This window comes from Neopelma chrysocephalum, unplaced genomic scaffold, assembly GCF_003984885.1.
Source record: "Neopelma chrysocephalum unplaced genomic scaffold, ASM398488v2 Primary Assembly neopelma1_60, whole genome shotgun sequence".
NCBI lineage: Eukaryota > Metazoa > Chordata > Aves > Passeriformes > Pipridae > Neopelma > Neopelma chrysocephalum.
The window spans coordinates 8,355,402-8,378,420 of record NW_020897715.1 but is presented as its reverse complement, the minus strand read 5'-3'; the positions used below and the strand labels follow the sequence as shown (position 1 = coordinate 8,378,420).

Sequence of the window (23,019 nt, the reverse complement as noted above, 5' to 3'; positions counted from 1 at the left end):
CCATTTGTAAAACAAGAATAATGCTTTTTTTTCCCCTCAAACCACCCGTAGCTCATCCTGTCTACTTAATCTGTAACTACCTGTAGCAGGAGCTTTTCCTTGCTCCAGAATAGCAAAGATTTAAAGGGAGTCCAAGCACTTCAGAGCCTTTTGTTCTAATGCAACATATATACTATATAACAATCATCATTCCTACATGGCTAATTCTCACAATCCATGTCCTTTAGCTCCACATCTTCAAGCAAGTTGTCACATTTCTACTGATTTCATAAAATTCCCTGTTTTCATCAGTTTTCATCATTGTATCCTTCTTCTCAAGGGCTACTTTTACTTTCTGAGAAACCAGCACTGCATACATAAGGGTGATATTCCAATACTCTCCCCCTAAATTGTGCTGCATTCCAAACAGTCCGGTCTTAAAAATCTTTCCATTTTCAAGCATTTAAAAAAATATTTTACAAATCTAGCCTTGGCACAGGTATCCAGTTAAAGGATAGAAGATCAGATACATCTTTCCAAGGATCTGCCAACATGGCTCTAAGGAACATGTGACCAACGTTTGGCCTTTTCATCCCTTGAGTCAGGCCTATTCCTACTTTGTGTAACTGGCAGACTGGAAAGAAGCAAATCCATTTATTTACTTTGGAATTGTTCTTTCAAATCTGCAAATGCTGATGTAGCACAATCGGGGCAGACACACTGCAGTGAAGGTTGCAAGGAAGAAATTGCAATGCTGGAACGCAGACAGTGGATTCATTTTAATGGTTCTGCATATATCTAGATTAAAAAAAAAAAAAGCATAATTGATTTTGTGCTGACCCTCTCCTCCAAGTTAACGAATGAAAGCTGCTCAAATGAAAAGTCATGCAGCATGAGAAGGTCTGCTACTACCACCAAGAAAGAAAAACTGATTAGTAGGGTTTGAGGCAATACCTGTCACACAAGGAAACTGCTCAGGTTGGGGATGTGCGGAATCCAGTGCGCTAGCATTGAAAACCACTGTGAACCTGGTATTGTCTCTTTATCTTAATTCCTCCTTTCCAATTCTTATTATGTTGCATCGCTCAGAGAAGCAGCACTTTGAAGAAGCTGAACTCTGTAGTGTGGTGAAGCAAACATATCTGCTCTACTCAACACTAACTCATCAGTCTTAAATGCTTGATCCAGGTTTGTTGGTTTGCCCAAGACAAAAAGGGAAGAAAATTGTTTCTGCAGAAGAGGTAACAAATTTATTTTTGTCCAAGTAAGTCCTGGGCAGGCATGAAAGGCTCTGAGTTGTCTGTTGTCCTGTCTATCTTCCACAGAGACCTATGACTTGCTCCAATTTTCATCGGGTTTCTTTAACCACAAGCAGACCTACAACCAATTGGTCTCAACTTAGGTGGATAAAGTGCAGGCTTTATATACCAGCCAAGGATTTGTCCCAAGTCACTTAGTTTTCCATCACTATAAAATTATATTCTGCCAAGAATCCCACTTAAAACAACTGTACTCATTGTAATGAACAATCATGAAAACTGTGAGAATAAGTGGCAATAAGTAGCCCTTAAAAAAACCCAACCAAAATAAACATTTATTTTTCTAAGTTTACATTTCCTCTTCTTTTCCCCTTTCTCCTGCTTTTTTTTTTTCCAGATTTTTACTCTTGGATTTTGCTTCTCTTATCATTAAGTCCTTGTGTATGACATTATCTCCTTTATCATAACTAAGAATTCTGTGGAGATGTGGAGATGAGACAGGACTAGAGGACTGTTTTCTTGCTTTCTCCTATGGACACAGCAATAGTCTGTTGCTCAGCATAAGTTATAAACCACTTCTTGCATTCCAAACATTCTATTCAATATGCCTCATTTCTTCCCATCCTTCTTTTCACTGTTGTTTTCACAATGCAAAAGAGAAAATACATAACATGCTTTGAATGAGTTACTTCCACTTCTCTCCCCTTGCTGAGGTTTGAAAATTAAACATGAGGACACACTAACTAGTACAGGCAGGCACATTTCACTGACTTGACTACCAGCCTTGCTTCTGATCTTTACATTTGTTTTTATTACCTTTCTCTTACCAACAGAAGTATAAACAGAGAGTGGTTTTAGTTTTGGGGTTGAGAATGAAATCTCAGGAACTCTAATTTTATTTTTTTTTTTCATCACCATTGGTTTTCCAAACAGAGTTGAGTAAATCTGTTCATATCTCTAGGGTTCAGTATCTTCTCTAATGCCACATGCTGCCAAGCACTTAAAGCTCTCACAGGATCCAAAATCCTCAAATGAAAGGCAGAATGAAGGTGAAAGTTATTTGAATACCTACCTTACAAAGTGCCGTGATTTGAGGCTTAATCAGACCCTCAGATTAAAAATTGCACAGTATCAGTATTCTGATTAGATTTGCTCAAGCAGATTTTTAAAATTACACAGGTCATAGGGAATTTTTTTACCAAAACCAGATATAGCCTCTGTAAAAAGGAAGATAAAATAAATTTTTAATACAGTGATCTTTAAATAGTCTTTCATTGTTGACACAGGAGAAGCACCTGTGGCCACGTTCATTGCTGCTTTGTTGGATTGTTCCCCACTAGCAATCCAGCAAGGGCATTCCATGAGGAAGGACCCATCTCTTGATGCCTCCAGAGCCCCCATTTGCACTATTTCACATTTCAGAAACTGTGATGCCACTCCTAATGCCGTTTCAACACTAGCTCTTACACCAGCTCATCTCGTGCCACATAATCCCTGGGCAATTACGTACTGTTTCCTGACTGACAGCACGGCAGCAGAGATAAAAGCAGGATGCTGGCCAGAAAGGGCCTCCATTCTCCTTTGTAGCTCTGCCAGGATGCTGTCTGCACTTGTATTGGCAACATGAGTAGAAGTGGGTAACAGAGGCCCAGATTTGGTAGCTGGCCCAACTTACACCAGAGCTGACCTTGCAAGGATCAAGCTAGTCAAAGTCTCAGCCAAGTGACATTGATGGAACAGATGGGGGATACTTCCAGGTAAAGCTGTCTCCAAGGCCAACCTCACTTCACTCCTTTGTTAACAGCCCTGTGAAAAGGCTCCTCAGCCCAAGAAGCAACTTCACAAGTCAGGAGTAGGCTGAGCTCTTCTGAGAACTGTGTTCTGTACTGCTTGAGACATAAGAAAGTCCATCCTGCACACAGGCAGACCAGCTGTGGGGAAGCGTAAGGAGTTGTCTGGACCCATCAAATAGAGCAGAAAGCTCAGTGACATCCTAATAAATCACATGACACTATGCTCCCTCTTGTTCTTTCACAGTACAGCAATATTGCAAACCAGATGTTGGAGAAGTGCTTGCAGGGTATTTTTGGCAGAATGCAACATCCTGTCAAGGATGCTCCTTAGTACAGGGGGCCCATCAGTTCCTATAGTATTAAGATATTTTCCTGTTACAGTCAGAGACTGTCAAGGACTAGAAAGCACAGAAAGTCAAAGAATTTCCTTCATGGATGCTGAGAAAAGGGGAAACAGTATCGGCATTTTAGCAATGCTAATAATCTCATTCTTTTTATTACAGCTATTTTACATCTCCAATATATTATCAGCACTACTCTTCACACTCTAGCATTGTGTATCCCACTGGATTTTCAAAGAAAAATAATTCCTTGGCCTCAAAAGAGGCATTTTTAATGAAAAAAAGGGACCTGAAACCTGAAAACTTCTTACTCTTACCTACCTCAAACCTGTTACGAAAGAAAAAGGCAGAGGAAAAAGGCACCTGAGCCTTCACAAAAGGCAAACAGGTGGCCAGCAAAGTTGATATATACTGGTCCAGCCTAAAGAACTGGATTGCTTTTTCTCTTTATGCACTTCTCAATTAACATGACCAGCTACTGTGGCTCTTGTATATTTTGTGCATAAGATCTGCTTGCAGTTTAAAATTTTTGTTTTCTTCATGTTTGTTTTTTGTTTGGGTTTGTTTTTAAGGCAGAACACAAACTTTAAAAGACAACAACCACCAGCTATTCCTCCAACTCCTTTTTCCCATGTTCCACTCATATTTTATGAAAATTTCATATCAGCTGAAAGCATTCTGGGTATTTTGCATATAATACAAATATAATGTTATTTTAATGAATGTCTGTACAGTACTGGTTCTTTAGTTACATTATGTAAAAAACAGGTGTACTGGACATGGGTAATAGGAAAATAAGTTTGTTTCAGAAGCCTAATTGCTATGCTGATGACTATAATAACAACACTGGCAGGCATTTGCTTATGTTTTTGAGTAGGATTATTTTTGCAGTGAAGAAATACTGGAAACGCAGATTCCACCTAGTGTTCTTACTGTAATTCATCATTTATTCCAAACATATGGGTCTCATTTACTTAGATCAGAGATAGTCAGATTTGTAGATAGCTGCAGAAACCCCATTAAGCAGGCTTTCCTCTTTGCTACAATTGGTCATGATTCATTTTTAGCCCAACTCTGTTTTTTGACCATTTTCTATGTGTCCTGCATTGAAATACATTACAATCTAGAGACGCTGCACCATAAACAGTTGATTTAATTCACAAGGACTTTGCTACCAGTTTTCCTCATGGGCCAATACTGAGCAATGCAAAATAATTCCTGACAGGCACAAGTATTCTTCTACCACACCTTCTACCTTAATCAAGCAAAATCAGTGAAAGACTCTTCTTGACTTCAACGTGCTTTGGCTCAGATTTGCAGAGTCTTGTGTTTAAAGGTATCCAGGCACCTAAGGGGGCAGGAAGCACCATGTGGATTTCCCAATTGTCATAAAACATGACTCCAGTCCCAGATGATTCACTAACAATTCCTGTAGCTATTTTGTAATTGGCAGTATGTATTACATACATGCTTAACCCTTGGTGTTAGATAATGTTGCAACCTGTATTAATAAAAATGACAAGAATCTAAACCCATGTAGGTGTCTTCTGAATTAACACCTTTAACTTAGCAGTGCACAGCTAAACTAACAGAATCAGATTTCCAGAAATGCAAGGCTGGATGTTGCATTTAATACTTGTCTAATGATTCATGGGCAGCTTCAACAACAGAAGGCTTCCATTTTGCAGACTGTACTTTGTAATGCTCAGCCAAAACAGAATGCACAGATTCATTGACACAATATTAACTATCATCCACTCACTATTAACAATGGATTAAATTACCAGGAGCATTAAGCAGTGCTCTATTCAACAATATTCTCTACTATTCTTGCTAGAAATTTGCTTCCAAAGTGAGTATTTTATGTACCTGTTGTAAATGGGAAATGATGTTTCAGTTTAACAAAAAGCCTTTGTTATTATGCATAACCATTATTAATGGATTACATTTTTAATCCACTTTGTCACATAAATAGAAAACCTATGGTTTGATAGGATTACATATTTATCAAAGATTTTATTGTTATTATTATTAGTGCTTTTCAAACAGTTATTTTCTACTGAATTTTTTTCGTACTAGTGTCTTAACTTCTTCAAAATTAATGTTTACTTTGGACTTTAAAGCCAGGCAGCTGCTGCTTTCCCAACAGATCAGTGCCTCACTCATACTCCCATTAACTTCAATGAGAAGAGGAGCATGGCCCAAGAAAATAATTTGTAAAAAAATAAACCTATATTCTATCAACCCAATAGGCATTAAAGGAATTAATTACAAAGCTCAGAACAGAGGATAGTTGAAATGACAGAGCATATAAAGATATCTTTAATAATTATCTTGACAATTTCTAATCACATTTAAAATCCCATAGTTATCTAACACCTGAGTAATCTGAGCTTGAGATGTTTTCTATTTACTCAGAATTCAAAGAGCTTCTTTCAAGTAAAAGGTAGAAATAGCTTTGAAGATAAATGACAAAGGAGTGAGGGACACCCTAAACAAATCATACTTCTGATTTAAGTATTATGTCCTTAATGTAATCTCCCACATTTCTCATCTTTCTTATACACTTAACACATTCAGACAGAAGAAGTGCTCAAATAACTTTTCTGAACACTATCTTAAGCATAAACTGTAAAATTACTCTGTATGTTTTGCCTGCTTGAATTGTATAGTTCTATAGCTTGCCTTTTAATCCGTGCACCATGCCACTGGAAATTATTTGCAATATTCACAAAGACTTCCTTATCCCCACTCCCATTGAGAGAAAACATATACTATTCATTATGTTTATGTAAATGAGGCAGCAGTTAATCATCTGCTTTAAAAACAAGGTGCTCGGGTATTATTTAATTCCCTGAACCAGCAGGACATGTGCTTATATTTACAGAAATTGATCTCGCCATTGCCATGTTAAAAAAACCCAACCGTATACTAAATGCAGAGTGAATTCTGGCCTATAAGCCTTTTCCTCTTCTATATTTGTTTGCAATCAGATAATTTTTAGAGTTGGCCTTTTCTGTCTTTTTTTCCCAGCCACAATCCTACTAGCTTCAACAGGCCTTGTCCATATCACTGAAGAAGGCAGGATTAGGCCCTTAACTTGTAATGGAGCCCAAGTTGTTGCAAAACCAGCACACAGTATTAAAAACACTAGAAATTAAAAAAATATAGCAGGAATATGACTTTGAACTGTGTTAGATGGCCATCTCAATGTCATTCTATAGAAAGCCTCTCTCAAGATTTTGAGGGGGTCTCCAGCTTTGACAGCAATAAAAATATTAAATATCCCTACTAATGATTACCATACCGCTTTAAAACATGCAAGAAAAAAAAATGGATGGCAAATACTAATTGGCTTCAACAGGAAAAGAAAAAGACTATTGATCTTAAAAGTAATATTGTTTTGGAATCTGCTTAGTAATATGCCCATTGAGAGAAATCTTCTGAGAAAACAAAAGATGACAGAGCTCTGCTGAGCTGCAAGCCTAGAAAGTAAAATATTTTTAAAACTGATTGTATAGCGTGCCTTACACAATAAGAAAGATAATAATAATGTGGAAGAACAGAAGGACTTTTTGAAGTGAAGACAACACTTTAGACTTAAAGTTCTAAAAGTGAAATATCCTTACTCCACTTTACAGAAAACAAGCATGATACTCAAATACAACATGTGTGTTATTCTAAACCTACTCTGCGTCACAGTAATGGTTAAGTATTCTTAGTTGCTAGCCATCATGAAAATCGTTTTGAGAATAGTAAATATATTTGGATGACACATTGGTTAAGTTTGTCTTTGATTTCCAGGACTTTTGGGGAAGTTCCCATCCAAAAATTCAAATTATCACATGGTGAAGTGAGATAAAGCACTTGACACTTTGGATTTCACTACTAGAAAGTCCCTCTAGAGAGACCACACGATGTGCATTATTCATATTTTCAGATTTTGGACATCAGTCTTACTTCACATGACAGCGTGGGCTACATGTTGATCACGCTGTACTGCTACCTCAGAAACTTGCTATGTGACTTCAGGGTGCTTATTTCCCTCTCTGTGAAACAACACTGCTTACTCAGACCGAAACAGGAGGAGAATAGAGTACTGTGCATGAAAGCGCTGCTTCTGGATTACATTACTTTGACGAGGAATCTTTTTGACCTTTAGGGCAGCCGACTTCCACAAGTGACAAAGGATCCCTCCTTCAACCTGCAGCGCATTTCTTCATGCAACTAAGCGTTCTGAGCTCCCTTCCCTTTACTCAACCCTCTGCTATATTAATTAAATCAGATTAAACTGATTGTTATCTTTTTTTGCTTCCTTTTTTTTTTTCATTTTGGTAATGAGGAGGACCCATCACGTTTCTAATAAGACACAGCAGAACGGGCACCGTCATTATTATTACATTTTTTTAGTTTTGGATTTGAAGTACTGGCGTCCAACACGCACCCTGAGCACAGCACCAGAAAATAGACCACGTAAGGCAAAGGAAGGGTAGATGAAGGGGGGGTCGGCTTGCCCCGCACGGCCCCCAGCCCCTCGGCGAGGCCCCCCGGCTTTCACGATGCCGCTCTTCGCCCGAGGGGCCGCGCTGACAGCGGCGCGTCCCGCGGTGGGGAGGGGGACACATCCCGGCGGCACGGATGGCACATCCCCGCGGATACAGGCGGCTGCAGCCCCGCAGGGCGACGGGCTGGGGCTGCCCGGGGGGCTCCCCCACCCAGCCCGTGTGCCGGGACGGCGGGGGGCGGGGAAAGGGGGGGCCGGGCCAGCGCCGCCGCCGCTGCTGCCGCCCGGCTCCGCCTCTCCCGCCGCAGCGCTCAGTCCTGGAGCGCCGCTCGGCTGCCAGAAGGAAGCCGCCACCTGCTCCGGTGCGGAGTCGCTCCTCGCTGCGCGCCGAGAGGGAGAGCAGCCGCCCCGCCGCCCGCGCCCGGGAAGTTACCGCTCCTCCCGCCGCCGGGGGAAAGCCGCCGCCGCCGCTTCCCGGCCTCGCAGAGGGAGAAGTCGCCGCCCCGCTCCGCTGCGAGAGGGAAGAGCCCCCGCGGGCGCGCCGCCCCGCTCCGCCGCTGCCTCCCGGTCCCGCCGCGGGCAGGCGGGATGATGGAGCCCCCCGCCGCCGCCGCCTGCGCCTCCTGCCGCCGCCGCCCGCTGCCGCCGCCCCTGCTCTGCCTCCTGTTCGCTGCTATCTGCCTGCCGCCAGGTGAGCGCCGGACCGCCCGCCCGCGGGAACCGGGAAGGGGCGGCCGCGCCGTCCCGGCCGCGCGTAACTTGTCGGAGGGGAGGCCGGGGCGCAGGTGGCGATGCCCGCCCGCCGCTCGCTGCCGCCGGCGGGGCCGCCCGCCCTTCCCCGCAGCGCCCCGACACCCACTGCGGGGTCCCTGCGCGGCCGCGCGCCGGGGGTCGCTCCTGCCCGGCGGTGCCCGTCGCATCCCGCTCCGCCTCGGAGGGGAGCGGTCCCCTCCTGCCCTCGGGGAAGGCGGCCGAGGGCGGCCGGTCGGTGCCGTCTCTTCTGCGGGAGAGGCAGGAGCTGCCCCAGTGGCGAAGGGGGACCGAGGAGCGGCGGGAGGTGGCTGTCTCACCTTTCCCCGTGGGAAGCGGCGGTGGGGCTCCTCCGGGGCGTTGTCACCGGGCACCGGGCGAGCAGGGGCGGCGGGCGCTGCCCCCGCGGGAGGGGGAACCGAGCTTCGGCGCCGCGCCAGTTTCACTTCCAGGCACAGCGAGCCGCCTCCAACTTAGGCGGTTCAGCCTCTTATGCCCTCCTCGCCTTCCGTGCCGCCCGTGGCCGTGCCCGGCTGCCCGGGGGCCGGCGGCTCCCGCCGCCTTCGCACTGCCGGTGGGCGCCCGGGGAATGCGGTGGGCGCGGTGCCCGCGGGCAGCGGGTGCGGCGGGAGCAGCCCCGCAGCCGGGCTCCCCCTCCGCGGGCAACCGGCTGGGACAGCGCTGCGTGGCTGAGGCTGCTCCCGCGGGTCGGGTTCGCGCGGGCAACTTCTCTTTCCCTCCCCGCTCCGTAAAAAGCGCTCTCGAGGCGTTAGGGAGCTAGGAAGGCGCAGAAAGTGCTAAATACCCTAATTGTTCTGGGAATATTTTGGCCATGAGGTGTTTGTAGGCTTTGTTTTGTAAATATTGAGCATGAAAGTGAAGTCTGAGGGAAAAGCTGTGAAGTGAGTTCTGCATTCAGCGTGGAGACTGTCTCATTATTCTTGTAGAAAGAGCGTCAGCCTGTGGTAAAATTTTGTATTGCTTTAAGAAATGGCTTTGCCTCTATGTGCCTGCCTTTGCAACAGCGGAGGGTTTGCAGAAGTGTTGAAGTTGGTGGGTTTTCATTCCTGGCCCCTACCTGGTTGTTGCGCGCTCTCCAGTTAACCATTTACGGGCAGCATGTTCTCATCGACACGGAAGATAAGAACAGACCTCTTTCACTAGGTGTATTCATGTTTCGTTTTTACAAGCTCGAAGAAGAAAACGAGCTACAGCAGTAAAATAAGGCTATCGAATCTGTAATTTCAATTAGAATAGTAAAATAGCTCCGAACAGAATCAAAAGCAATATTGGAACCATAAGCAGTACGTCAGTGTGCTGCTAGGCTTTTGCTTTGTCAAATACAGTGTATAATCACTGTAGGATATAATAAATATCAGTCTCGGTGGCACAGCTTACAGAGAGTAATGGTTGCTGTGATGTAGAGAAAATCTTCAGGAAAGATTGTCCATTTTATGGAATCTTAAAGGCTTGTGGAGTATCCAGAGGGATAAGCACCTCAGCTTCTAACTAGCAAGACTTGGACCCTGTGGAGAGATTTATTCCAGTAAATACAAAACAATCTTGCTGATTGTGTGGCTGTCTGCATTTTCCCGTTGAAGAAAATGTGAAACCCTAAAATACATTATCTCAAGGGTTGTGTTGAAGGGTTGTATTAAAAGATGGGACTTGTCCAGCTAAATAGGTTGGCAGCAAAACCATTTACCTTGTTCTTTCTGTTCTTCATTCGTTCCTTGCCCCCTCAAGGAGAAGCTCAGGCTAACTGTGAGCAAATACATATGGGTAGAAACCAGCCCCACCTCAACTTAGAAACTTTCCCTGCAGTACTGAAAATGCCTGGAAAGCCCAATAGTAGATTTAAGCCTCTAGTTCTCTGTTTAGTCTGAGGAATATAAAAGATACTTAAATATAAAATCACCTATAAAAAGGTCTTGATATTATTGTAGTTTTCCCATTTCTTTCTCCTTGCTATCTCAGCTATTTATGATGATAGCTAGTTTGCTGTCATCTACAAAAAATTCTGGATGTATTAGTCTATCATGGTGGTTGGCTTTTGGGAGTTCCATTTGAGCTTTGGATATGGAAAGCAATAGATAAGCTATTAAAAACATATTAAAATTTTATGTGTCTCGGGTGTAAATAGCTCCAGCAATATTCAATCTGGACTGGAGTTCCTTATAATAAAATTTGAGTTTGTTTCATCACAGAATTATCAGCCTAGAAAGAAAGATACCTATCTTAAAAAAAAATAAAGAAGTCCACATTTAGTACTAGGAGACTAACTCTAGGTCTGACTAAGTGAGAAGACCAATTATATATAATCTCATACTTTTCTAGAGGAAATGACTGTATGTGAAAAGAAAGTGAACTCTTAATCAGGAGCTAATGATGACCTTTGTAAAGCTTCCCCCTCCCCCTGCTTTCTGTTGAATTATGAACAATGAAGCTCAGAGTCTCTCATACTGTATTTTATTACTAGACTTGCTACAGATTGGTATATTGCGTAAGGGTAGCGAGACTGAAATGTGTAATCTTATTCACGTGACACTCGCTGTGTTCTCACTCCTGACGACGTTTTTTCCCTGGTATATCTGGTATGACTTTGAGCTGGAGAAACTGGATTTCGGTATTAGGATCTGAAGTTCACATGGGTTTTCTGAAACTGAAGTCAGGAAACATCTGCACTGTGTGTATGTTTAGGTGTGCCGTGTGTCTGTGGTCCAATACAAAGGTAGCAAAGCCAGACTGATTAAGTGAGTTACAAATTATTAAATCAGTTGCTTTGGGAAGTGTTTGATATGTTAATATTTTTTTTTCTTTTGGTAGATAAGTCTTCCAACATAAACTATCTTTCTTGTGCTCTCCCCTCCTCTGTTGGGTTTCTAGCACTCAGAAGGCAGAGGGCAACAACAGAAATCATCCAGGTCTGTAAATCCCTGAAATATCAGCCCAGTATTTTTTATGGAAGAAAATACATGTAGTTATGTTCATGAAATAAATAGGTCTGTTGCAAGTCATATTTAATTCCAAGATTTTCACTTTTCAACCTTTGTAAGAGTGATACCCTTCCTTACATTACCATCCATTTTCCTTCCTGAAAGTGACCTAAGATATTAATATGTAATCCCAGGATAAAATAGTTTCATCTTTCTTTGTAGTAGAAGTTAAGCTACTTTTTTTGCATAGAAACAGGGGGAACAGAATCTCTAAATATGTACGCAAGATGACACATAAAGGGGAAAATAAAGAAAATAGCATTAAGTGTTTTGCATCATGCAAATTAGATCTATGTGATCTGGATAAAACTGTCTTCTCTATTTTCTTGAAAAAATGCTACTTCTGTAGTGTGGTTGATAGTCTTAAACTATAAGAGTGCTCATTGCAGATTTCTGTGACGTCATATCTGATTTCATATGAGGTCCTTCTGCACCAAAGATAAACAAGCAATGCTGTAGCAGCAATAGTTTTGATGTGTTGGCTGGTCATACCACATCACACCACCATGGGCTTTTCTTAGGTTCCTACCACAGGACTTTCTGGAGAGTTTTTTTTTTTTTTCAAAGTGGTTTTGGACTGCTTGAGTGAAACAAAAGCAGATCACTGAATAGGAAACCAACTACAGAGGAGCCAGACCTGTCTGTATATACTTGGAAATCACAGAAATCACAAAATATTCTCAGTTGGAAGGGACCCACGATGGTCATCGAGTTCAACTTTTAAGTGAATGGCCCGTACAGGGATTGATCCTGCACTAACCTACTGAGCCAATTTATCGCCAATACTTTGAGATACAATGTTACTTGAGAGACTGAATATGCTTATTTTGTAGGGGCTGTCATTTGTAATTGGATCTCCTAACACTGGATGATCGATATTCTGTTTCCCCTTGTAGTGACCTGCACTACATGATGATCACAGATAAACTGGCTCAAGGTCTAGTCTGCAGTGCTTGTTCCACTGCTGTTTCACACATGGGAGGTTTGTGGGTTTTTAAATACCATGCTGATTGTGGAAACTCTTTTTTTCACATCACTAATAGTATGGTTTCTTAGTATGGTCTTATTTAATTCTGCCTGCTCTGATACAGGGCTGGACTTTATGTATTGGTTTTTGAGAGATATGGTTTTTGTCTAAAAACCACACTTTTCAGACTCTCTCTTCAGTGCTACTTAAAGTTCTTCTGAGTTGACTTTGTATAGCTTTTTCCTCTGGTAATACAGTCATTTTTTATTAGAAAATGCATGTAAACTGCAAGGCCACATTTGTAAGAGAAATGAGAACCTGTTGCAATATGCTAATTTCTCTCAAGTTCCTCTGCCTTCAAAAAAATAGTTACGCTTCCATGCACTGATGCTCAAATGAGAGACTCTTAAAGAACCGTAAATGCTGTAGGGTGATAATTAGAATTGATTCAAGTAGAACGTAGTTTTTCCGGGAAAAACTGAATATTAACAACTCCCCTTGGTTTGAAATTGTTGACTGTTATCTTCCCAGAAGACAAGGCTTTGACCTACATGTTCTTTATCTTGGTATATTTTCTTTAATGGGAACAGGAGGAATATTAAAGGAGGCTGTACATTTCTGCCTCTAATATGTTTGAAAATGAATCTCATCATTTAGAGAGGAGATTGCAGTACATCTATTATTCTGACAGTCCAGTATTCTGGCAGTATCAGATCAAGTTTCTTCCTTTTTTCTTCTCTGGTTTTATTTTGTTCTCTCCTGGTGGGTTTTATTGAGGATGGTTTGAATTGCAACTGGTCCTACAAGAGTGGATGTTAATCTACTGCTCCAAAGTGGTGACTCTTTTGAGGAAGATCTGCCTAGCTTAAGATCAAGTTGCATTTGTTATCATGCATATAAGTCTCCAGTAACACAAATACATATTTACTTACTAGAACAACTGCTTCTTCTACTGAACTGTTATATTCATTGTTGATAAGAAATATGCCTCTTTTGGGAGGTAAAAAAAAAGGGAGAAAGTGATAAAACAGTGGAGAGAGCAAGACAGAGTGCCTTCAGCTTCAGGGTATGATTTTTAAAGGTTATCAGGGGTTAGAACAGTTCTGTAATGTTTGGTTAGGAAGCATTTGAAGTGCTTTCAATAGCAATGGAAATGTTACGCTTTTGCCTTGATAAGAAGCAAAAAGTGCATTTGGTGATTTAATGAGTGTTTCAGCAGCCTGTATATCCATATATTCTGTTTTCAGTTAGGTTATACTCTGTATAGTTAACCGCTGTGGTGAAGAAAAACTTCAAATGCTCGAACTGCATTCATGAGTTGCGTTTTGTGCTGTGGTAACACCATCTGTAGTCCCTCCTGGCATTGTTAATCATGGATTTTGGTCACAGCAATTTTGGACCTGAGGGAAAACTCTCAAATAGCAACCAAGGATAGCAGAAGTCCCCAGGGCTGGAGCCCTGGCAGGCAGTCACATTTTGGCATGTGTCAGGAGCTCTGTGTGGTGGCCGTCCCTTCCCTCAGCTATCTCTTGCATACGATGTACCTGGTGGGTGCCTCCCAACTGTCCAGGGAACACTGGAAGGTGTTGAGCTTTTACCAGAACATTGATTCTGACCATAGCTGGCATCTTGTAAACTTTGAAGAGATATTGGCAGCTAATTCAATAGAGGGAGCTCCGCTACCTTACTGTTAGGAGCAGCGTGTCTCAGCTTTTCCCAGACCTCTGGCTTCAGCTTGAAAGTTATATTAAGTCTTTCTTTCTTCACAGTGTTCTGAAGTGCCAGGCTTTGTTTCTGAAAGCATCTTAGTTTCATCACAGGCTTCCTGTTGTATGAAGGAGAAGGAAGGACGAATCTGAATCACGTAAAACCCAAAAAGATGACTCAATTAGAGATACTTCTCTTTTGCTACAAGGCTTTGTGTGTGTTTTAGGTGGGTACACTACAGAATCAGGTTTTTAAGTGATGTTGTCTTATCTGGGTAGGGGGTAAGGGAGCAGGGAGACTGATGGAGAAGCTCAAAAAGAATTAGAATAGGAAGAGGGATGGAGTGGGCCAAGAGTGGTGTGGCATGAAATATGGTACAAACAGGGTAAGGGAATGATTGACCTAGACTGATTGTTGTGGTGAGAAAAAGCTAGAACACTCCCAGTGACGTGTATTAGGTAGGACCTTTATTTAACAAAATCTATTTTTTCAATAAGTTCTTCTTGGATTTTTTTAAAGGAAAACTGGAAAATATGTATGCCATTCTGTAAACAGGGTAATTGGGAAAGAAGTCAGTTTAGATGTGTGCTGGTATGCTTTTAACCCATTCCATGTCTTTAAATACAGAAATAGGTACATACAGAAAGCAGATAACTGCTCTGCAAACTTATGACTTTGTTTTCTTGAATCCTTTCCTTTTTAAAATATTATTTATTAGATGATTTTGAAACTAATTATGAAGTCCTATTTAAAGACCACCACTTCTAAAAAATATCCTTTAGGTCCAGTCGCCTTCAAGTAAACTTGTAATGAACTCAACATTATTCTTCAAGCAGATGAATTCTGCACAAGTGCCCTTTATCATTTAACTTTCTGCAGAAATTACATTTTTTAAATCCAATTTTCCCCAATTTAACTCAAGAAAATAACCATAAATATTGGAAAACAAAATAGATGTAGTTTGTGTACAGCTCAATTTAAGTGTGGTATTTTATACAACTGACTTATTTTGGGATTTGGTTGTTTTGGAGTTTTTTTATGTGAGTTTTTGGTGGGTTTGGGCTTTGGTATTGTTCTTGGTTTATTTTAGAAAATGGAACAACTTTTTTTTCAAGAACTCGTTGAGTTGAGCGAGTTTATCATGCTAACCAGGAAGAATTGAGAAGGCTTATGTTTTAGAGAGTTGATACAGTTTATGTGAAGAGTGGAATAGTAAATTCATGTAAGTGTCTGTAACTGGGTAGTCTGCAGAGAATACCAGGGTTGAACTGGGCTTAAAAATGGACAAGTATGATCCTCATGTTATTTGTGAGATGTGGTTCTTGAATTGCAGCTTCTGAATTATTTTGCTGTTGATTAGATATCTAGAGTATTAACCTATGTATTGTTCCCTTTTGGCACAGAATTTTGTAGAAACGAGCATGTGTTTAGCAAAGCAAGTTTTGTGGCTCGTCCAGATAAAATCACGTGTGTTTGTTGGCTTGTTCTAGTTATTTTAGAGAGCAGACATGACTTAACAGCCTTTACCTACAAAGCCATACATGGAACAGAAAAAGGACAGAGAATGGAATATTGAGGCAAGGTTTGGGGAATTTCAGTGTAGCCATGTAACTTCAGAAGAGAGATGGATGCTGAATCAATTCCTTCGTTCTTGATACAGCATATCAAATGCTTGCATATGGAGAAGATGATAGGGTAAATGTTATCTTAAAATTCACACAGTAACATACCATTATGGGATTTGCTTTCTAAAATTGGGGAAGCTGAAAGTTTCTGACACTGCTAGCAAAATAGTTTGCTGACAACTGGTGATATATATCCAGAAAACATTTGCATCTTACACTTGACAGCTTTAAAGGTTAGCAAGGGGATAATTTTTGCAGCTTTAATTCATGACTGAGATTTTTGTCAAGTGTTTTTAATATTACTCCTCAGTTTTCAAACTTCTCTGCAACTTATTGCTAATCTTGAACCTTACTTACACACAGAAGCAATGAGAAAGTCAGTGTTATGAATGTCCCACCAGCTTCCAGTTTATATGAGTGAATTGTGTTTCTTACTGTTGTGTTTCTGCACGGACAAGAACTTAGTAATGCAAAGTTTTGTGGTTAATAAAGTAGTTCTAGTAATTATGGTTAGTAAAGCAGTTCTGCCACAATATGTTTTGTTTTGTTAAATATTTAATGTTAGATAGAAAATATTTTGCTCCAGTACTTTAGCTCTTGACATGCATTCTGTAATAAGACTTTTGGAGGGGTAACTTTTCATAGTTCAGTTTGACCTTGCTCATCATGCTGCTGTTGAATGATGCAACATGTTCTGTGTTAGCTTTGAAGTTTAAGTCCTTTACCCTAAAGGTTTAACCCCAGTTAATGTAGGTGCCCCACAGCAGCAGATTCCTAAGTATCTACCTGAATCTCTGATGTCAGAGTGGGGCTTCTGAAAGTTCACCTGCAGGCTTGGTAAGGGTCAGGTTCTGGTATTTCATCCAGACTCAGTTGTGTCTGCAGGTCATTTCTTGTCATTGCTTATCACTTTCTTAAGTACTCTGCAGTGTTAAATCCAAAACTTCTGCACAGCTTGTGGGGGCAGCAGGAGGAGGAGTCTAAAACTTCTGAGATAGTGGAAAATAAGTGGCATGTTGCAAAGGTGAGTACCATGGATGTAAATGCAGGTTAACCATTTTTTAGTAGATTCATGCAATTTTTTGGCATCTTTTATGCATCTTACCATAGTGTATGCCTGCTGTGTAAGAAAGTTCTTCCCTTATCCCAAATGAGCCTTAAGCCCTTGATGTCTGCAGGCACAAGGAAGGCAAACTTTCTGGCCTGTGTATCAAAATGTTGGTGTATCAGAGGGCTGTAAGAGATGTATTGTGTCTGCCTGAGAACCAAAGGATAAGAGCAGGGGAAACAAGAATTGTGGTTTTTTGAGGGTCTTGTTGTGGAAGTGAGAACGTAGCTGGGTATTGGGGCATGCTGGCAGTGATAGGCTCTGCAGAGCCTGGGGGCTTGGTGTGCTGCTGCAGCCACCATGGCAGCACAGCTTGGAGCAGGCAGCTTTGGAGTTACTCTTAGACAGCATGCAGCTCAAGAGCCAGCAGGCAGAAACTCTCTGTAATGGTGGTCACCTGTAAGTCCATGGTGGCTGTTTCGTTTCCACTACGTAAGAGGGGAAGGGTCTGTATTCCTCTAAGCAAGAGAACTTCCTAATTTTTGCTGGGGGCATGCTTACTCTCTGAACTGCTGCAGAGAGGTATTTACTTACTTTAGGAGCATCCCATTGTTCCTTCTGCACTCACTGGTGCACAACACTCTGCGGGTCACTTTTTAATCATTATGTCCATCTCCAAGTACAGCAGTGATAAGGAAGGATGGGCTTCAGCACACCTTGCTTGTGATCTTTGTCTCTCTTTCCATTGCACCCGTGGCATAGGGCATAGAGGAATGAATAACACAGTGTGTTTCTTTAATGAATACTGAATGGGTAAGTGTGAGCTGCCAGAAGCTTTATCTAGAAAAAAGCAGGGTGTTGGGAGGGGTGATTCCTGCACCCAGAGGAGGAGAGACGGGTGAGTTGTTTCTAGCTGGAATTCTCAGTCCAGTTTTATTAGATGTGGGAGTAGTTTTGAAGACTCAAGTTGATGATTCAGTCCAAAAGCTTATTAATTTTTCTGGACAGAAGCAGTGCTTTTAAACTATTTCTCAAAGTGAATTATTCTTGGTTTTACATATGGTTACTCCTGAGAGCCACATAAAAGCTTCACATTTGGAAGTTTTGAGTGAGTATATATAAAAACCTAGGCTCTTGGTATGGTGGAGTGCCTTAGATATAGATTCTAATTCACAAAAGCCACATACATAGCTTGTTTTTCATTGTTGTTTCAGCTGGTTTATAGTCTTACTGTGAGGTGTCAGCATCTGTAAACAGCAACGATTGTTCTGAGAAGCTTTCCATGTAACCGTGAAAGAGCAGAGTGCTGAGCGTGCTGGGGACCATTACTCCTTGTGAGGAGGCTGTCTTTGTGCAATAGAGTCAATATCTCTTACTTTTTTGGAAATACTGTACAGTACAGACTTTTCATAACCACAGAAGGAGATTGGTGGCTCATAGCTGCAAGTTTTGTGACAGAGTATGAGAAACTACATAAAACTTGATGGAGCCTTTTAATTAAAAGTGGTAATAGAAGCTTTAAAGGGAGTATTGCAATATATATCTTATTTTGCTAAAGCTTTTCATGAAGTTTGGATTGGGTTTAGTTGGCTTTTTGGTGTTTTTTTTGTTGTTGTTGTTTTGGTGCTTTTTCTTTTCTTTCTTTAAAGCTGAACTGTTACTCTCTTTAGGAAAGGAGGGAAGGATAGCTACTAGAAAACCAGAATTTTTTTTGAGGCTTGCATTAATTCCAGGTGTGAGGTTAAGACCTAAATCTTCCATCTGCTAATAAAATGTTAAGTTCAGCAGTGTCCTGCTATCTTCTTCAGCAGCAACTTGAAAGTTAAAAAAACCTCCAGAGTTTCTTTGATTCCCTCTGATCAGGGAAGACTTGAGGACTGCATGTTGCTTCAGGGTTGTGGGGTTTTTTTGTTTGTTTGTTTGTTTTTTTAAATTTAAATATAGTTTAATGAAAGAAGAAGGTGATCAGTGTTCTCTGGAGTAAGTGGCACTGTATGCCAGGCATTTCAAACAGTGGTATTTGTAGACAGAAGGAAGCTGTTGTGAATTGGGACTGTTGGTGGCTTGGGAGAACTACTTCCTTGGACATGTTGGCAATCCTGGGCTGTTAAGTCAGGGTGGAAGTACCACAGCATGTATTTCATTTAAAAGGATTTGAGTGGTCTAACCTAAACTCTGGTGTTCTAGTGGTGAAAAAATTGAGTTTTATATTTCTTGTGGCATTTGCTTGAGCTATACTTCAAACATAATGAACACGTTGTGGCTTCTGGCTGCTTGGTAATACTTCAGTTGCAACTGCAAGGCTACATAATTTTGTATGATTGTCTTCTGCACATCCTTGGTAACTTCTATTGCCAACAAGTTGTTTGTGAGTCTGAAATGCTTAATCTTGCCCAAGTTATATTTGCAGAGGTACCAGATGAATTGTATGTTAAAGAGTTCCCTCAGTGTCAGGAATAGCCAAACTTTACCCTGCAAGGCTTGGAACGGAGAAATTGCCTTATGATCAGAACCTGAACAACACGTGTCCAGGTCAGAAAACTCAGGGAAGTCCAACTTGCACCTGGATTTGCAGCAAGAGTAGCAATTCCTGTGAGACAGTATTTCTTCCCTCTATTGCAGGAAGGGACTAGGCTGTTTTGTGACTCTGGAGGCAGCCTGGCAGTGTCAGCCAGCACCACCAGCTACTGCTGCAGCTGAGAAGCATCAGTGTCTGTGTGATTTAGCCTTGGGACTGAACCCTCGTGTGGGCTTTATGCCTTCTAGGTGCTGTATTTTGTATAGCACCACGTGTGATCTCCTCTGTTGATGACACACATGAGGTTTAAAGTTTTGTGAAGTGAGTCTGAGTTCATCAAATCATAGGAAAGGGAAAAAAATACAAAAATGGAATACTGAAATTCTTACCCACCTATTTTTATTCTTTTGGCATCTGAGGTTTAAGAAACAAGGTGCAGATTTAAAGAAAGCAAAATAACATAATGGAGGATTTATAAACAGCACTTGAACATCAAAAGAATATTTGAGAACATTTCAGTCAAATAAAAAAATATTTTTTGCTAGCATATTGTTTGTTAAACTTCACTGTGTCATTTACTGGTATATATCTCTATAATATGTAGGCTTTGGAGAGTGAAGACTTTAGAGGTGAGAACAATTAAGGAAACCTTGGGTATTTAGGATTGCAAGAGCAGCACTTTAGATCTTTCACAGGGTATATTAATGTGTATACTTAAAAGTTCAGTTTGCTCCCACTGCTCTGTAAGCAAATATTTATGACTGAGCATTTATGAACTAGCTGAAAGAGAAGTTTGCTGTCAGTGGTTGGTGGTTGGGCCAAAGATGCAGATCAGCATCTCTGCAGAGAGTAGCATACATGAATAAAAGGTAAGGAGCTTACTTCCACCATGTTAAACCAGGTTTATCCATAAAGCCTATGAAAAAAATGTCAAAATCATGGAAAGGGGTCTTTGCAACAGAGACTGGGAAGGATGCAGTGTCATTTGGGAAGACCTGCAGAAGGATGCTGCTGGGACAAGGGGGACAGTCATTATGGTGGCCAGGAGGAGCTGTAGCTGGTATGTGTGAGACTTGTCCAGAGAACATTCGGCTGAACCTGAGGGGAGCCCAGCTTTTGAATCTGGCTTGTCACTTCCTCTGAAGAACTAGTGGGAAGTGGTGTCTGCGGTGGGAGGTGGGGGAGCAGGCAGGCAGTGGCAGGAGGAAGGAAGCAGAGGGCCCTGGCACAGCCATGCGGAGCCAGCATGTGCTACCTCTTCCCCTTATGTGGATGGAGGAGGTCAGTTGTCTGCACAGAAAGGGCAGATGGATTTTGGCTTCTAAGTGAAACAAGTTGCAATGGGACAACAGAAAGCATTCTGGAAAATAGAGGCATTGAGGAGAACCCCTGGTCAGACTATGCTGAGGGAGAGGAGTAGAGTAGAACCAGGTAGAAAAGACACCAGGGAGCAGGGGAGAATGCAATTTCAAGATAGGCAGTGCCTGCCCTCCCATGTCTGTATCACCACGTGCTCCCCTGGGTTTGGCAATCACTCTGCCTCCTCACTTTCCTTTCACCTGGCATAATTTAGCAGGCTGTCCCCCTCATTAAAGACCACGTACTGCCATGCCACCATCTCTGTTGTTCCCCTTTTGTCACCCCTATGGTTCAGTGTTATTTCCTGTTTCAGGAAGCCACCTCTGCTTTCCCACAGGAATTTCTCAGAGCTGAAGTGTTCTTACCCCGGGCAAATGTAGCTTGTGCTTATAGGGTGACCGCCTGGGCTAACACACCCTTTCTAGGCAGCCTCCTTTCTCCATCTGGAGGTCAGTACAGATAATCTGAAAAGCTGTTCATACTGACAGTCTTTTTGGGGGGAGGAAAAAACCCTGAATGTTTTCTTCTAGTCCTTGTAAGAGACTTGGTGTATGAGGTAATGTGTCAGGGGAAGGGTGTCGAGTACTGAGCGTAATCACTGGGTGACCTAGAAGTCTGACTCTGTCCTGTTGGGCCATCAGATGTTCTGTGGGGTGACGTGCACCTTACGCTGGTCATTCAAGATGGTCAAGAAGCTCTCATTTCTGGAAGGAAGCAACCCACGTTCTCACACTGTGTTTTTACCAATTCTGAAGAAATGACAGATTCTGTAAACCTACAACAGCAGTTTTGCTTAGTCACATAATCTAGAAAGTAAGCTAACACAATAGTTTTGGGCCATGATCCAGCATGTGTTTGAACACACAGCTTTGAATTTGAGTATTTAGATTCTTAAGGACCTGATTTTCAGGCTAGAGATCACAGGGCCGGTGCAGAGGGGGCACGGGATACAGTAAGCCATAAGTGATGATGTAGAGGCTCTTAAGATGCTGAATACTACAGTGTGAGTTGTAGTATCTTTCTACTCCTTGCAAGGAAGTGGCTTAGGTAGGGAATTGGTCTAGTTCAGTTTTCCTGAGTCTGATGCAAGTTCACCTCTTTGGCTGACTTTTTAAGCCTCCGTTTCTAAATTGCACACACATGGTTTTTCCATATATAAAATATAATATATGAGAATGGAAGTATTTTTTTGTGCCTGTCAGCAGGGAATATGCAGCTTACTAAGCTTTCTTGAGTATAATTTTAAATAGAGAAAATGCTTCTATATAAACTGAGATTATCTCATCACAATATTTTTATGATAGTTAATTAAAATGTGAGGAAATCCTTTACAGCAGATTTGCAGTTTTGTGACTTTTATGAGATTTAACATGAGAGATCTATTTTTATAGTTATGCCTTCTTATTAGTTTTGGGATTAGTATATGTTTAAATGCATGGCTATCAAATCCTGTGATGATTACTTGTTTATTTTGCAGTGTAGACTAATTCAGTTATGGTCGCATTCATGTGTTGTTTGTGTCCCACTTCTCAGCGAGATATTGTAGTGCTTTATTGTTATTTCTATTTAAAATAAACTCCCGGAATAGTTTTAATTTCAGCTTGTGTTTTTTTAATATTACATTTTAGTGAAGCATATTTTACTAGATTATTGTGAATAATGATAATTTAGGTTGTTCCAGCTCCTGGACATCCATTTTCTTTAGACTGGAACATTGTAAAATGTAAGTGAAGGAAGGATCACCGCGACTAGCTACAAGAGACTTAAGTAATGAAAAAGTTGTCTTGGCATAAGTAGAATCCTGTAAAATCTTGGCTCACAGTGCATAAAATTGTGATGAAGCAAGATCTGTAGAAAGTTTACTGGGAGAAATTGGGAGTTATTAAACACTACTGTGTGCTCTGTTCTCTTTGCAGTGGACAGGCATGTCAGTGGAATATTGATCTTTAGGCATAGTGCTTTCTACTTGAACTTGTGTTTAGGCTAAAGAAAGAATTGGATTGAAGATATGAATGGGATATGAATGGGCCTAACTATTTTTTTGTCCTGCTTTAACCGTGCCTATAATAGCATGACAACATAAATCTTTTAATCACAGGCTCATCTGTCATCTTAAATAACACCTCGGAGCTGTTTGGTTGCAGAATTTCCCAGTCTAGGAATAACTAAGGCA

The 23,019-nt window shown here is 41.5% G+C and overlaps 1 protein-coding gene across 2 annotated transcripts in view; it reads left to right on the top strand.

The window, feature by feature from the left end:
- The first annotated feature begins 9,089 nt into the window (after positions 1 to 9,089).
- Positions 9,090 to 23,019, top strand: part of ALCAM (activated leukocyte cell adhesion molecule) — a 118,017-nt gene continuing 104,087 nt past the window's right edge. For both annotated transcript variants that reach the window (XM_027681187.1, XM_027681185.1), the window contains exon 1: positions 9,090 to 9,200. In XM_027681187.1, coding sequence (XP_027536988.1) covers positions 9,119 to 9,200 — 82 coding nt within the window. In that variant the 5' untranslated portion in view covers positions 9,090 to 9,118. The remainder of the gene's footprint in view (positions 9,201 to 23,019) is intronic.